Source organism: Nylanderia fulva, unplaced genomic scaffold, assembly GCF_048542155.1.
Source record: "Nylanderia fulva isolate GAGA-0341 unplaced genomic scaffold, ASM4854215v1 Scaffold7, whole genome shotgun sequence".
NCBI classification, from domain to species: domain Eukaryota; kingdom Metazoa; phylum Arthropoda; class Insecta; order Hymenoptera; family Formicidae; genus Nylanderia; species Nylanderia fulva.
Genome location: NW_028190807.1, coordinates 792493 through 809329, shown reverse-complemented (window position 1 = coordinate 809329; position 16837 = coordinate 792493). Strand labels below are relative to the sequence as shown.

Here is a 16837-nt window from a genome sequence, read left to right as displayed (position 1 = left end):
ATATATCTGTTTCATTTTGAAGCTATATATCTACTTACATTTGTGTTCGAAAAATCTATTCGTCGAGTTATTTGTCGACCAATCGGAATGGACGGAGGAAATGTTTCTCTGTTCCGATTGGTCGATCAGACCAGTCTATCGACCTATGAAGTGTCATCGCGAGAAATTGGATACAATTGATTCAGGCGTCGAGTCGAATGTCTAGATATTCGTGCATCGCGACATATCAAGTTAGCGACTGAATTTTACGCGGTTTTTATTCTCGCCTGTAGAGATAAAAAATATATAATTATTAAATTAATATTCTATTGTCAACGTCATCGTTCCAACAGCTGTCGAGTGTAAGATATATATAATTTAATAATTTATGATGAATATTGATTTTCTACAAAAAATTGTATATTTTACACTGAATTATACATTGCAGTTTAGATATATATAGCAGAGATAATGAAATATATTTTAATTCAATTGAAAACAGATTTATTTTAATAGAAATTTAAGAATTTCATTTGATACACTTAATTGAAAAGTTATTAATTGATATACATAATTTTTACAAAATCTTGGCATTATATACAGAAACTCAAAATTAATTCGACCATATACAATTATTTATAATTACATTTATTGTTCATTAATTCTTATAAATCAAAGTTATCGTTTCACAACTGTCAAGTGTAAGGTATATAATTTAATGATTTATGATTAATATTTATTTTCTACAAAAAATTGTATATTTTATACTGAATTACATAGTTTACATATAACAGAAATAATGAAATATATTTTAATTCAATTTAAAATGATTGATTTCAATAGAAATTTAAGAAATTTTATTTTATACACTTAATTGAAAAATTACTAGTTATATACAGAAACTCAGAATTAATTTAACCATATTATTTATATAATTATATTTGCTCATCAATTCTTATAAATCCACAAAGTCGTTCCACACAACTGTCAAGTACAAGATATACAATTTAATAATTTATGATAAATATTTTTCTACAATAAATTGTATATTTTTACACTGAATTCCATAGTTTAGATATAATAGAGATAATGAAATATATTTTAATTAAATTTAAATCAGATTTATTTTAATAGAAACTTAAGAAATTTAATTTGATACATTTAATTGAGAAGCTACTAATTGATATACATACTTGATTTTTACAAAATCTCTTGGCATTATATACAGAAACTCAAAATTAATTCAACCATATTATTTATAATTACATTTACTCATCAATCCTTAAAAATCTATCAAGGTACTTCCTTATACCCTTTTACCAAATAGTAAATTAGATTAATATAAATGCAATAATTGCAAAGTTAATATTCACTGAGTTTTCAGCGGTGGTGAGAAATATCTTGTAACTGTCCTTACAATCATCACAGCACTGAAAATGATTCCAACATTAACACATTTGCATATATAACACACAAATCATTATGTAAACTGCATTAGAATACCTCAATATAGCAATTACTCCAGCTGGCATTATTTTCCCACTATTGTAAAATCGATATCCCATTAAGCCTCCAAGAGCTGTACTTGTTCCTAGAAAAACTGCTACGTTGGTCGGGTCTTGAGAAGTCTGATAAGCTCCGTAGCCCAAAACAGATCCGAATAAGAGACCAGCTGCCAACGATGGAATAGAACCTTTCAAGAAAAAATCAGAATCATATTATCATTTTGAAACTTTGAGTGCATAAGAAAAATATTAAATATATACATATATAAATATTTAGAAAAAATTAATAAGGTATAAAAAGATAAAAATATAAAAGAATCATGGAATATGATAATCATATTTGGGAACCTTGAAGGCTATTGAACGTCGAATAAACGTAAACACTTATATGGCTGATAAAGAACTTGAATGACAATTCAATTGAACTCACTTGATTTCACGTAACCTAATATTCCGCCGCCAGCCACCGCAGCAGCGTATGCAAATGCAGGGATGTCAATGGGCATTTTTGTAAAATAATTCACCCTTTCGAATCACAATTGTATCGTACGATGGCCCGTGCGTTATCACTTCGTATCGAGTGATAAGCGAGGTATCAGATTTTCTTCCGGTCACTGTTGTGATGCAAAGAATGCGAACATCGGTGTAGCAAACTCCTGGGAGAAGCTTTTCCCTATTCGTCCGTATCTTGTCCTTTTGACAACTTGTTATTTTAACGAATAGGTCTGTAACAAGCAACCAGATTCATATATTCATGTACACGGCGTAATTTATGATACATTGTATATGGATGTATAATGAATATAACGACTTATGTAATATATAATGTATGCACGATTTTTTACAGTAATTTTAGAGCTGCCATGTATAGTTTGTCGACCAATCGTTGTGTCGATATTTCTATTAAATCGAATAAATAAAAAAATTGAGTAAATAAATAAAATAAATATCGAAAAAAACATCTATATACACAAATGTATCTATATAAACTAAGCATCTATATAAACTAAACAGTAGCATAAATATTTATGTTGTCACAGACTTATTCTATATATTATATATTGTTCTAGAAATTATATATATATATATATTAATATATATATATATATATATATATATATATATATATATATATATCAATAATATGAACATCCAGAACGCGAATAATAATAAATAATACAAATAATAATAAATTTTCTTTTATACTTCAGATTCCTTCAATTCTGGAAACTTATATTCATGGAGTTGTGATGCGTCTCTGGCTAAACTTTTATTAATAAAATAAGATATTTGTTGCATAATTATATATATCTTTTTCTCGTATTATTTTAAAAAATATATATCATATGCAACGATATATAAGCTAAACATTAAATAAAAAATAACTATTTATAATTTATATTTAAAAATAAAATATATATAATATATGCTTTGCAAAGTCCACTTTAATAATAATTTTTCGCGTAAAATTTCAATTAAAAAGAGCAAATACAAACTTTATCATATAAATAATATTGTTTAATTAAAAAAATATCGATTTAAATATCGTCGAACCGCCATTTAAACAAGCATAAAATTTGAAATGTTTGAGCGCCTATGGCGAAGATTCTTTTTATAATTTACAATTAACGCGTAGAAAAATATCACGTTTTAAATATTAAACATTATAAAATTAATTACTTTAAAATGCTCCAAGAGAGATAAGCTATTTTGCGATAACAAAGATGTTTACGTAAAATAAAAAAAACTCTTTCCTCATATTGTTCTTCTTTCTCGTATGAAGATAGGAACGCGTCGTCATATATATATAACACATGAATTTACGCACATATCGAAGCATATATTTTCCATATATATCCTCTCTGACATGCGCTTAATTCATATATTATGTGTTCAAAGGCAAATGTGTGCGCGTATAAACTTCCTTTATTTCCGTGATAGGAGAAAATTATATACATATATATATATATATACACATTCTCAACAGGTGCGTAAAACCGACAGCTCCGACTTGTTCAAGGATCTCGAGGAGTGATGTAATTTGACGTAATCTCGTAGGATTTTAATTTTTTTAGTCATAAATTGAAAAGTCACGGTAGCGATGACATCACTTTTCACCGCAAGTGTATAAATGTGCGGATAACTGTCAAACGGGACGGACTTGCCGCGTGAAATTCATATCGGTCGTGAAAAATATGCTATCGCATAACTTACTCGTCAACACCGGGAATATACTTTCCCTGAGCGAGGCGAGGCAGAAGGCGAGTCAAAATTCCACGGACGAGGTCAGTTGACAGGCGTTGCGTAATATTATGCGTGCTCTTCCTAGCGTCGTGTGTAACTTAATGATATCTCTCGTCGCCTCGGTGATTTACGCTGAGGAATCGAGGTTATATCTCGTATTACATTCTTCGAAATTGTTCTCGAAAAAAAAAATTTGATATTCTTCGTTGACTTTTTTCAGCTGATCGAGACGTTAAAAATTATTCTGAATGATAAGCAAAGCAAAGGAGATGGAACAACAGTTGTACGTATACACAGTTTATTAATAATTATTAATTGGAAATGTACGTGTCTGAATATTTGACAAGTTTTGTTAATTATAATTGTAGATTAATGGAAAGGAGGATACAAGCTTGCAGGATGTCGATAGAAAAGATTTGAAGATTACTGTAAAAGTATTTATCTCTTCACCCGATGTTAACTCATTGAAGGAGGCATTAGATCAAGGTATGTTAGTCAAAAATGTAATAACATATTTGTGTGATAGATTTCTAATCTATTATATTTTATTGTAGCATTTAAAGCACTAGGTACAAATATCATAGAATCTTTAGTGATAGCTTACAAAAGTGCTGAAGATCCAGAGATTATATTGTCATCATTAAAAAGAATATGGTCTGTAGTGGGAGAATACGTAAAAGTTGGTAAATTATCCAGTGTTGGTTTGAGTGACATTAACACAAACACATTCATCGAACTATTTCAGTGGGCTGATGTAAGTATAACTTGCTATTTAAAATATTTTTTCTTTATTTGTATATTATAATATTTATAATATTATAAACATTTTCTCTTACCTTTATTCTTAATATTTCTTCATTACAGATAAAGCCAAATATTGTACAAATTAATTTAGCCACGTGTTGCGTAGTACCACCAGCCTTGCAAGAATTTACTAAGGAAAATGACATTCAGTTGTTGACACACAGTGATCCATGTGGTGAGTATCTTAATAAACTAAAACTATTAATAACTAAGCAACAACAATTGCTTTATCTCTCTGTATCTCTATAGAAATACTTCCTCAAGAGGTATTAGAGGGTATATTTGGCAGTGCTGCTCACTTGCGCTGGTTGATAAGATATCAAATTCATGTTAAATGCCGTGGAATTTTATCATCGAAAGGGTACTTGCTGTATATCAATAAGTCAAACTCTAAAACTTAATGTTTGTAGTACTGCTAAAGATTATTATTTCCATTTTTCATAGTACACAGGTTAATATAGTGTCCATATTACATGTTAATATGGTACACTATACATACAACCACACATAGTTTCATATTAATTTATATGTTAAATGTCGTGGAATTTTATCATCGAAAAGGTACTTACTGTATATCAATAAGTCAAACTCTAAAACTTAATGTTTGTAGTACTGTTAAAGATTATTTTCATTTTTCATAGTACACAGGTTAATATAGTATACATATTACATGTTAATATGGTACTATACACATATAACCACACATATAGTTTCATATTTTAATTTATATGAATGTGATTTTTACAAAAAACTTAATATTGTTAAATTTTATGATTATTAGCATGTTGAATATTTTATTGTGTATATACTATAAACATTTTTTAGAGTAACGGAAAGTAAATTGTTAATTTGATTAACCTTTCAACTAAATAATAGTTTATTAATTAAACACAGAAATATTTTAATTAAATATAGCATAAACCTAAAACCCATGTATTTGATTGAAATACTAATATATTCAGTTCAATTAATAAATTAACAAAATAGTTAATTTAGTTGAAAGAGTTTAGTTACAAGTTAACAATTTTTTTCAGTGTCTATATAGAGCACTGCATATGTGTTTTATATCTTTATCTCTTATTAATTAGATCTTATACATTTTTGTAAAATTTTATAGAAATTTTTATAGAAAGAAAATGCGCCTTTTTTTAATATATATTGTTTCGTTCATAAATTATCAATAAATTATTTGAGAATAATAAATCGTGTATATATATATATATATATATATATCTATATATATATATATAATGAAGGAATATATTATATAAGAACCTTGACTTTATTCAAAGAAAATTGAATTTCTTAAAAAAGTTAAAAATGATCATTCAATATCCAAAAATTTTTTCTCCACACATAACAAGCTTTTATTTAAAATATCTCCCAAAAATTAATATTTAATTTCCAAGGAAATGTTTTTCAATCTATCATGCTTTTGTATGTGTTTTATCCTTTCTAATTTATTTTATTCTGTGTGCAGACTGTATGTATAATAGTTTTGATCGTCCTTCGAGCGGCTCGCAGCCCTTGCTAGCGGTAGCCGATCGGGAGCCCGGTGGACAGCGGTGACACCGGAGGAGAGTCCTTCCTTTTGTGTGTGTGTGTGTGTTCCCGGCGTCTCCGTCGTCGTAGACCGGCCTCGATATATGCGCTTCGTTTTTTCCCTTTACCATCACCGCCTTGTGCTGCTGCTACCTTCTCGGATCTTTTCCTTTCCCGCCCGTTCTACGTTCTCTACTCTCCACCGCTCCCAAGGATCCTTTTACGTTAAGCCGCACCGCGTGGCACACACGTTTACTGCGAGGACAACGAAGCGATGGAACCGTATCTTTGGAGGACTGGTAAATAGCATAAATTCACTGTACCTTCTTTCTTCTCTCTGGTGGCGGATTTCACGAATATTAGATTGCAAATGCGAAAAACCAACAGATTTATAGAATTATTTGCCCCCTTTTACCAGTAAAAAAAAATTAAGCATTTGCTCTCCTTGTGAATAAACACTGGAATTTATATATTTTTAATATAAAAATATCAAAATAATAAAATAATAAAAAAGCTCAATTTAAAAAATTAAGAAAGAATAAGAACAAAAAAATTGTAATTATGTCCCTCCCTGGAAAATATCCTGTGGACGCTCATGCAGATTGATGTAATTATTGTAAAATAATTAACGGCTTTGCGTGATTAAATGCGAGGATCTAGACATGTGTATGCGTCTAGAAATCCGCCACTGAGAGAATCCCTTTTTCTTGCCTTTTCCTCTTTAGTTCTTGTCGCGCGAGCCCTTCGCCGACACACGCACACTTTCCACCCTCTTCCTTCTGTTCTACACACATTCAATGGCGATTCCTCTTCCTTTCTTTCATCTTTCTCTTTCTCGGACACGCACATGCGTGCGAGTAATATATTCGTTTTCTCTCTCTTTCCACATCCACACATACAGATAGATACACACACACAGACGATGCGTCGAGAAGTAGAATATGCGAATGCCGCGATACTATGTTATGCCTACGGATTGCGGGTCTGACATACTTTGTATGTTAATGCAACATAATGTCGGTTTTGTTCCTCTTTTCAGCATTTATTTGTTCGGCTCTCCCTCGCACGGTCGCTTTTGTCGCGAGCGTGGACACATGATGTTCCTACCAGGTCTCCCAATCAGTCTCCTCATCTAATTCGCGGAAGAGATCGCTCAGATATTTAAAGAGGGAAGATTTTCGCAGTCGAATGGATGAAATTTATACTCTGGGAATAATCGCACCTCTCAGGTCGTTCACAAGGTTTTACCTCAACTCTTTTTTATTTAACTATTAAATATGTATCTCCTTTCTCGTTCTCTTTCATTCTTTTATTTAAACGCGTAAAGTGGTAAGTTAAAATAAGTTCAAGCGACTCGTCACTCGGGGTTCATTGTTCCTGGACGACAAATCAGCGGCAGAATTCCCACCAGTCGGCCGAGTAAGGCACGATATAGACCTGCGATTTTACGTTGACAGGTGATGCGGTCTCGCGCGGAATTGCCCTTCGCAATACGCGACCGCATCACGGCGGTGTCGCGCGAGCAAAGTGATACACCTCATCGCTATCATATACGGTCGGAAGAAAATGAGAAGGAGATGGTGTCGCGCGACCGAAGGTGTGCACGAGACAAAGAGGAACGAGGAAAGGAGAGAGAAGGAGGAATCGCCTTTATTGCCTGGCATAAGGGCTCCCTGTCTTTTCAAGTCGAGGAACATAATTACACGGAATCCCATTAAAACAAAAATTAAATAGCTAACTGAAGAAAATAAAAAGTATCATCGTTAGAAGGTATGGTAAAAACACTTATAAAGTATTGAATATTAAAAATAATCATTTTACAATGCAAGAAATAAATGGCTAATTATAATGAAGCTGTTAGAAGACGTCGAATAGGTAGAGGATGATTAATGAGGCGATGCGAGAGTGACATAATCCAAGTTACGTATGCATTGTAAAACTAAAATTGAGAGGAAGGAAAGAGCCGGGAATCGAAGGAGAATAGACGGTAACAGCAACGACAACACAACGACGACACTCTGCAGTAGCCGAGTAAACGCAAAAGCACCCTCGCTCGGTCCCCGGCGCGATGCAAAGACGGGGTATAAATAAGCGGCTGTCGTTTGCGGAAGCAGAAAACGGACAAAAGGACAGAAATAAAGAAGAAGTCGAGAAAGAAAGGGAGCCACAGCGACGGAGAAAGGAATAAATAAGTCGGGGGAAGGCGAGCGCGCGGAACGAAAAAAGAGTGAGAAGGAGAGAAAGAAGGAAAGATAGAGACAGAGAGAAGAGACTCGGCAGCATCGGTAGTTGGTCCAGCTCTCAAGTCCCTTGTCGCTTTGCTCGACCAACGTCCCGATCTACTACTTTCGCGGTATACGACCGTCCTTTCGCATTGAAAGCTTTTATTTCCACCGTGTACAAAAGTCCAACCAGCAGCCTGGCAGGTGTATTCGCGTCTCGTTATCCCTAGGACCACTTCTTTCGAATAGCAAGGATACGTCGAAATGAAATAAATCGCGAAAGAAAGAGAGCGAGAGGGAGAGAAAGATAATATAATTTAGTCAAACAATTTTATACATTTTTTATGTCGGCATCAAAGAGATTGAGGAAAACTGTAGGGTAAATATATGCAAATTTCAAACTATTTTTTTCAATTGTCGAAATATGCTTCCGATGTAAGATATTAAAGCGACAATTTTTTTAGAAAGAAAAGGCTGCGAATTCGAATATCGTTAGAACCTAACATCGAGAACGCCGAAGGGAACATACCCTGCGTACGTGTGCAGACGCGAGTGTCTTGGTGACTGCGAACAGAACTCGAGAGCGGAACCGAATGAGAAACGGAACAGCGGCGAACGCAACGGAGAGAAGCGCGAGCTGACTGCGGCAGGGGCGCAGCATGTTTATTGGCGCATCTCCCAGTCTTAAATCTTTATGTTGTCTCCGCGACGGGGTCTGGCCATCCTCCCTTTCTCCCCCTGTACCTTTGGTCGGCGAGGACCGTCCTCGCGCGCGGGAGAAGAGAGACGGAGAAGTCCCGTCCTGCATCGGCTGTAAGGAAAGAGGGCGAGAAGGAACGCGGAGCGGAATCAGCGAGAGGGAGACAGAGAGGCTCGCAGGGCGCGCACAGGGGAGAGATATATCTTCCCGGCGGAGTTTTGCGGTCGCGAAATCGAGTCAAGAGAGTCGGACAAACCGAGGAGAGGCGCGCAGCATCCACCGCATTACGCACACAGAAGCCGCGATTTTAACGTGCCTCTAGAAATGGCCGCGTGTCGCGCCGAGCTACCTCCCCGAGGGGGACGGATGCTAAGAGCGCATCGAGAGAGACTGGAATTATTAATGACCCGAGCTGTTGGGATACGCGCGGGAAGAGCGACGTGCGTACGAGAGTCGGTCTCCGCTCGAGATTACGTCATCGGCGGGGTTGATGGGAAACGAATACGTAATCACTGCGCGTTCACCACCTTGTCATTTACGATTTTAAACATCGTTCTCGACGCATCATAATTATTTTTGTATAATTATGTTCGTATAATATAGTTTCATATTTTACATATATAATATACATACACACACATACACACACACAACGTTTATATAAATTAGTTTTAATAATATATTTAAGTATTATATATGTGTATATATATGTATATACACTAAAAAACTTGTTAACTTGACTAAACCTTTCAACTAAATTACTATTTTGTTAATTCAACATATATTACTATTTAATTGTAAGTCAAAAATGTACATTTTGTTAAATTTAATATATTATATTTAATTTAAATATTTTTATATGTTTAATTAACGAAATAATATTTAGTTGAAATGTTTAGTCAGTTAACAAATTTTTTTCAGTGTACATATAATTATTTGAATATGTACAAATTATTTTATCATGTAAATACACTAATTTGTGGTTTTTTGAGGGCGATATAAATTTTGAATCGATTCGAGAACGCCGCGCGAAATCGAGATATGATCGATTAACTTCGATCTGTAGCATACGTCAGTCAGGTTGGACGAACGCGCGCTTCACTCGACTCGCTGCTCGCTGTCAAAAAATGACAGCTCTTTACGGGAGACAGCTCATCGTGCCGGTGATGTTCTAACGCCTCGATATTATCATTATTATCGTTATTGTTATCGCGCATAAAATATGTGCCGATCGAGTGTCTTTGACAGGAATAAATGGAAAAAACAAAGTTAGTGGTTATGGCGACACCCGGGGTAAGTTTATAGCCGACATGTATCGTTTATTGGATTGAGCATTTATTAATTAAATTGTGGTAGTCGAAATAAGCAGCTTCGTTGCTCTCTTGAGGTTTTTAAGCGAGAAAATTAACCAGCTGATTAATAATAGAAAGATAATTTAGAAATTGTCATCTTATATCGCTCGAATTATTTTCTTTCTTTCAAATTAGCAATGGCGCGCGCTCGCTCATTAATCTGCTTAATTTACGATAGGTGGCGCCACTGAAACGTGCGTATAGGCGCCTAGAATAGGTATCGTTATATTTAAAAGTCGAACTTGCGGCCGAACGACTACAACTTTACGCACAGTTTCGCTCAACGATTTACTGAGGTTTTTATCATTTGTATTATATATTTAACTGAACATATGACAACCGTAATAGTCGATATAGAATGAGATCTGAGAAGTTAAATGATTTGTATATAAACCATTGTGTTAAAGAAATCAATTTTTATAACCTAATATACTTGCATATTTCGCGCCGAGAAAGATAATATTCGCACGCAGTTTGTGCGTTTACTTAATTAGACGATTGCTTTTACAAATAATTGGTAATTTATTCACAAATATACATAAACATACATTATATATATATATATATATATATATATATAGATATATATATAAAATATATATATATATATATATATATATATATATATAAAATATATATATATATACATAAACATTTTATATACATATTAATTTATTCACACACACATTATTATATATTTTGTTCTACATATATATATATATATATATATAGATATATATATAAAATATATACATAAACATTTTATATACATATTAATTTATTCACACACACAGACATGTATTATATATTTTGTTCTACATATATATATTTCTTTTTTCTAGATTACATCACCACCAAAATAAGCAATTAACTTGGAATAATGTTGTGCGTGTTTGGACTGTTCGAGATTATCGTTCGAGTTGGAGTGAGGCTACATCATACAAACATCATCATCATCGTGAAAGGTACGTCTTCGATATGCATTCATGTCAATTCGAAGAAAGGAGACGCGGCATTTCGCATCGCGGATTCCTCCGCTCGCACAAAGGATTTTGACGATCCCTGAGTAAGTGAAATATCATCGGCAATCATTCACGCGAGATCTTTATCGTGACCCCTGACCCTCGCCGAACTCGGGAGCAGTTTTACGCCGATCACCAGAAGGAGATGAGAGGGAGGTATATATATCTATCTATCGATCCGCGGAGATCGCGACGCAGGAATGTGAAACGCTTCCTCTCAAGGAGTCGCGGATCCACGCAAGGATCGCGCCCGAGAGTGCGGAAAAATATTTGCTTGCGACGTTATTCGCTGCATGCAGGCGATAATAAATAAACTTCGGCATTTCGCGTATTTCTTCCCGCATATACAGACACGACTTCCGATATTCGAGTATCTTATCTCTGCTGGTCGTTCAGCCATTGCGGAATGCGATCGTTGGACAATAGTAACGCTAATTTATCACTTATTTCGAGTACTTAAATTACTGTATATTAGTATTGTAAGTATTCGAAATAAGTGATTAATTAGCGTTACTAGTGATAAATTTCTATAAGGTATTAACAATAAGATATGTTTTAAGCGACTATATCGAGATTTTTTTTCATTTTAATAAAGTATTTCTAAAATTAGTATGCGCAACTTTTACTCTATTATACTATAAATGCACAGAGAGAATTTTCTCTTAGAATTTATTCTGAAATGCATGGTAATCGTGGGACAATATAGTATTGGAAGAATTTTATAAGAATTTCTCTGATTAATATATTTACCAAAATAAAAAATATTAATAATCTAGCACGATAAAATATGTTATAATATATTATTTATTGAATTTAATACATTTATTAAATTTATGATATATATATTAATTAATTTTACTATATATTGATTAATTATACTATATATCAATATATAAAATTAATATAAGTAAAATTTCACAATAATTTAAAAAATATTAAAAACTATATTAAAAACTTATACTTCTTTAAATGTTTTAAATAGAATAGATGCCAAAAAATAAACATAAAATATTTTATATAATTTTGCAATGCAGCAAAATATTTTTAAGCTTAATTATTCATTATAATTTTAACGTATGCAGCATGATAATTTTTGACTTATTATCAAAATGATATTTGTAATAAATTTTGCGGTAAAATATGACAAACAATTTTCTCTGTATAGTTATAAATATTATCTCGAGGTATTTGCATATAATTAAATTAAATTATATATAATATAATAAATTAAAATATATAGAGTCTTTCATGGATCAATTTCGGTTAGTCGAAATATTGATGCACATTTTATATATATAATATAATAAAATAAATAGATATCGAGTACAAAAAAAAAATACAAAGTTATACTTGCGAAATGTGAATATAATACAAAGTTATCATATATTTACGAAATGTGTCCCCCTTAACGGGGCACATTTGTCGATAATCAGTGCTCCGATATCGATCGAATCTCACGTGGGAGGTAAATAGAGAAGCCGTTTTTGTGTTATCTCGATGTTTATGCGTTTCGAGCCGCCCCTCGTTGCTCGAATGAATAGACGGCGAAGGAATAGGTGCCGTCGCGGTTTCGCAAAATGATAATTAGGCTTTTTACGGTACACGGCCAATTCCAATCTACATTGTGTGTTTGAGGTGAATTCTTGCGCGGTAAGGAAATCGCGCAATACTTTTCGGGGGCCCCCCCGGACGAACTCGCGTTGCGAAAAAGTGAAATGTGTTGTGTACCATTGCGTTTCCATTGTTGTGTCACGGGGAGGCGTAAAACGGGGCAAGGTTGCCACTCGCGATTGTTCGGGAAAAAGTCCCATACAAGTTCGATTCCCTCTTGAATCCTTTGTATATTTTGCGCTAGATATATCTATCTCCCTTATTATAGTATATTTATATATATGGAGATCTAAATAAGTGCAAAAAATTTTAGGAGATTATTCTGTGTCGAAAATTAAGGGGGTTTCTTATATATAAATAAAGGATATTTATTAATATTTTTAAAAAATAATTTAATTTTTACCTCCTTCTTTAGAAAAGTATATAACTCCTCAGGGAGAGATATAAGAGTTTATGTTTATATAAGAAACTTCTATTAATTTTCGACAAAGAATCTCCTAAAATTTTTCGCACTTATTTATAGATACACTTTGTATATATAATGTAGACTGGCATATCGACTAACCCTGAAATCGATCCACGAGAGTCTATATATAGATATATTTTAATTTAATTATACGCGATGAATATAGAATTGAGATAATATTTATAAAAAATTATTGTAGAGTACAAAACTGCGCGTATAAATTTTAGAAACACTTTGCGCGACATTAAATCGGTCAGGACATAAACTTTCTACGACTATCAGGAGACTCACGCTGTTCTTGACGAAAAATTATCCTGAAATACGCAATCTCTGTGGCGTAAATGAAGAGGTTTGAGAGAGGAGAGATGATGAGAGAGGGAGAGAGAGAGAGGTTCTAAGTGCGCGTTTCCCATTGTGAAAATCTCGGGGATCCCTGACCTCCGGTGGCTGCTCGCTTTAATTACGTTTGTCATTTCATAGCCCGGTGTCTCATTATAAAGAAAGTTCGAGGCATAACTCAGCACACTTGTTGCGAACCTAGGTGGCCTCTTTCTGGTAACGGCACTAACCAGCCCAACCAGACGACCAGCAGCAACCAACCAACCAACCAACCGACCAGTCATGAGCCCCCTTTTACCTTACGTAGCCCTCCGCGTGCCTCTCTTCGCATCGCCGCTCCAGATCTTCGGATAAGAGCGAACACCATTTTAGCGGTTCCTTACACACCAGACATCCGCTCTTTTCCTATATGTATATATATATTTACAGCGGCACTTCAGAGAATCTAGCTGCATTTTTTCCGCGCGAATGTCAAGCGAAGAAAGAAAGAAGGGATGGATGGACGGGAAGGTAAAAGGAGAAGAAAGAGTGAAGGAAAGGGATGCCGAAAGAGAGGAAGGAATTGAAAAAGAATAGGGACACACGTGTCAGAACCGAAACCTTCTAATCCTTCGTACATGGGTTCTTAAGTACGCGTGAGACCGGAGGTAGAGAACGGGATTCGTACCGTTTTGTGTATATGCGCGATAAGGGATTTTGCTCCTCCGTAATATTCCCTGCAATCAGATCTAGCGTTTGTTTGACGTTTAACTGGACCGAGAATTTCGCTACCGTTTGGATGGATCATCGTCATCTTAGCGTTTATTAGAGAAATTCGATTAAAATACGCGTGGAGCAATTTTGTGTATACATATAAGAGATGTATATGATTAACGAATGTCGTTTGGTTAATTATTGATACAGCAATCTCTTCATTTTTTTTTTCAAGTTAATTATTCATTTGTAAATCGATCGTAGATATTTGAGAAACTGATTAAAATGAAACAACGTCTCAGATCTAGCATTTGTTTGACGTTTAACTGGACCGAGAATTTTGCTACCGTTTGGATGGATCATCGTCATCTTAACGTTTATTAGAGAAATTCGATTAAAATACGCGTGGAGCAATTTTGTGTATACATATAAGAGATGTATATGATTAGCGAATGTCGTTTGGTTAATTATTGATACAGCAATCTCTTCATTTTTTTTTCAAGTTAATTATTCATTTGTAAATCGATCGTAGATATTTGAGAAACTGATTAAAATGAAACAACGTCTCAGATCTAGCATTTGTTTGACGTTTAACTGGACCGAGAATTTCGCTACCGTTTGGATGGATCATCGTCATCTTAGCGTTTATTAGAGAAATTCGATTAAAATACGCGTGGAGCAATTTTGTGTATACATATAAGAGATGTATATGATTAGCGAATGTCGTTTGGTTAATTATTGATACAGCAATCTCTTCATTTTTTTTCAAGTTAATTATTCATTTGTAAATCGATCGTAGATATTTGAGAAACTGATTAAAATGAAACAACGTCTTGTGTGCACATTCTCTGGATTTTCTCTGGATTTCACAAGCGGATGTCGCTTATCTAGCGAGGTCTTCTTCGCTGTTATCCCGTAACGTTACTTCGTCCGCGAGATGCCTAATCGCGCATGCTTCATATTCAGGTTAATTTCGCATTTAATTGCAGATTTATCTGTTTACGAGACCTATCCGCTATACAGTTAGAGCGATAATCAATCTCACCGGGAACGGTGAGAAGATCCACTTTAGGAGAACCGTCACTTTATAAAATTATGTGCTGCCACATTGTGGAGTCGTATTTATAATTGTAGCAACGCGAGGAATAATTAATCCTATGGTATAGAGCTGGGCAATTATAATTAATGGCACAGGAAATTGTGCGCATTTATTACAATCGAATATAATATATTCAAATGCGATTAGAGAGTAAACAATTAATTAGCACAGTATTCGGATAATCAAATCTTCGATCGAGGGGCTATTATAATCGAAATAATTGACAGATTCTTTTCTCGATAATAAGTATATTATTATATAAAAAATATAGACATTCTTTCCACGCTTTTTCTATTATAAATACGTAATACCTTATATACACATAGGATACCTATGGTGACCATTCGTCCTTTATTTCAAGTAGCTGTCCTTTAGAGATTTATTCATTTTTCCAAAATTCAATTTTATTCTTTATTTAAAAAATGTTATTCTTTATATTACAATTTTGTCTTTTATTTTTTTATTTAGCGTTTCATTGTCTAATGAAGTATTAACGTGAGAATTTATATGAAAAAAACGGTACCTCTTATTCGGAATCTATTTAAGAAACCAAGAGTTTGTTTCAACATAGTCGAATTAGTTTTAAACTATAAGCATAAGCATTTTTTGCTCGTCGAACTCCACTTTGATCGTAAACTCTCTAAATTTCTTGAAGTGAGATTCCATTCTTTTTGAGTGAGATTTCACTCCAAGTTTAGAGAGTGATTTGGTAACATGTTGAAACAAAGCCCAAAATTTTCAAATTTGTCATTTATTTTCTCTTGGGAAATATAGTATACATATATATATATATACAGGGTGTTTTTAAAACTGTCATAGATTTTAAGAGCTTATTCTGGGAAAGTCAAAATGAGAAAAAAATGCGTCCAAAAATAAAAGCACTCATAATTTCAATGATTTTTTCTCGCAACTTTAGGGGCAGGGTGTCTAGCGATCAGAGAAATCCAGAAAACCGGGCATTGTGAGGGAATTTTATAAATCTGGAAATGTCAGGGAAAATAAGTCAGAAAATTTTACTATTTATCTGGATTTTTCACATTATTCTACATTTGTCTCAATAATTTGAATTTTTTATTAAATATATAAATATAAACTTTTCCTTGACACTCAGCACGCTATTTTTTTGCGTTGTTAAAAATTGATTCATCTACAGCGTGTTCATTAATTTATATTTTCATCGTGTTTGATAGAGACAAAACTAAAAAATTTGATACAATATAAATAAGAAAGGTGATTATTTAGTTTATAGTGACATGTTT

At 33.6% G+C, this 16837-nt stretch overlaps 3 protein-coding genes across 13 annotated transcripts in view; 2 read left to right on the top strand and 1 right to left on the bottom strand.

Moving 5' to 3' along the window:
• Window positions 1-229: 229 nt before the first annotated feature.
• Gclm (Glutamate-cysteine ligase modifier subunit) lies at window positions 230-8675 on the top strand. 4 transcript variants are annotated; one of them, XM_029321180.2, is made up of 7 exons: window positions 230-341; window positions 3472-3769; window positions 3949-4011; window positions 4097-4214; window positions 4283-4482; window positions 4593-4707; window positions 4782-5532. In XM_029321180.2, the coding sequence occupies exons 2-7, from the start codon at window positions 3680-3682 to the stop codon at window positions 4931-4933; spliced, it is 738 nt and encodes a 245-aa protein (XP_029177013.1). In that variant the 5' UTR covers window positions 230-341; window positions 3472-3679; the 3' UTR covers window positions 4934-5532. The 4 variants fall into 4 exon arrangements, with proteins under 4 accessions (XP_029177013.1, XP_029177015.1, XP_029177014.1 ...); XM_029321181.2 differs by lacking the exon at window positions 230-341 and adding an exon at window positions 3020-3471 and having other exon boundaries at window positions 3560-3769; XM_085488687.1 differs by lacking the exon at window positions 230-341 and adding an exon at window positions 3020-3471 and having other exon boundaries at window positions 3543-3769.
• On the bottom strand, window positions 893-3830 carry LOC146720385 (transmembrane protein 14C). Of its 3 annotated transcripts, none has more exons than XM_085488689.1 (4): window positions 3699-3830; window positions 1915-2209; window positions 1483-1672; window positions 893-1409 (listed from the first exon to the last, which is right to left on the bottom strand). In XM_085488689.1, exons 2-4 carry the CDS (start codon window positions 1988-1990, stop codon window positions 1349-1351), a joined length of 327 nt encoding a protein of 108 aa, XP_085344815.1. In that variant the 5' UTR covers window positions 1991-2209; window positions 3699-3830; the 3' UTR covers window positions 893-1348. The 3 variants fall into 3 exon arrangements, with proteins under 3 accessions (XP_085344815.1, XP_085344816.1, XP_085344814.1); XM_085488690.1 differs by lacking the exon at window positions 3699-3830 and adding an exon at window positions 2330-2387; XM_085488688.1 differs by lacking the exon at window positions 3699-3830 and having other exon boundaries at window positions 1915-2310.
• LOC114945090 (Sox box protein 15) overlaps window positions 6308-16837 on the top strand; it is a 63753-nt gene continuing 53223 nt past the window's right edge. For 2 of the 6 annotated variants that reach the window (XR_014926107.1, XM_029321175.2), the window contains exons 1-2: window positions 8743-10644; window positions 11191-11313. The gene's annotated coding sequence lies outside the window, so the exon portion shown is untranslated. Of the gene's footprint in view, window positions 6374-7253; window positions 7316-8611; window positions 8676-8742; window positions 10645-11190; window positions 11314-16837 lie in introns of those variants that run through there. The other 4 variants (XM_085488686.1, XM_085488685.1, XM_029321173.2 and 1 more) reach the window with 4 other exon arrangements.

What these genes read in the sequence shown, in the direction of transcription:
- LOC146720385 (XM_085488689.1), bottom strand. Translation starts at nt 1,990, where the DNA reads ATGCCCATTGACATCCCTGCATTTGCATACGCTGCTGCGGTGGCTGGC. An exon ending in ATTAGGTTACGTGAAATCAA is followed by an intron (nt 1,673 to 1,914) that starts GTGAGTTCAATT and finishes TTTTCTTGAAAG; the next exon opens with GTTCTATTCCATCGTTGGCA. An exon ending in GGAGTAATTGCTATATTGAG is followed by an intron (nt 1,410 to 1,482) that starts GTATTCTAATGC and finishes AATCATTTTCAG; the next exon opens with TGCTGTGATGATTGTAAGGA.
- Gclm (XM_029321180.2), top strand. Translation starts at nt 3,680, where the DNA reads ATGCTATCGCATAACTTACTCGTCAACACCGGGAATATACTTTCCCTG. An exon ending in GTCAAAATTCCACGGACGAG is followed by an intron (nt 3,770 to 3,948) that starts GTCAGTTGACAG and finishes GACTTTTTTCAG; the next exon opens with CTGATCGAGACGTTAAAAAT. An exon ending in AAGGAGATGGAACAACAGTT is followed by an intron (nt 4,012 to 4,096) that starts GTACGTATACAC and finishes TTATAATTGTAG; the next exon opens with ATTAATGGAAAGGAGGATAC.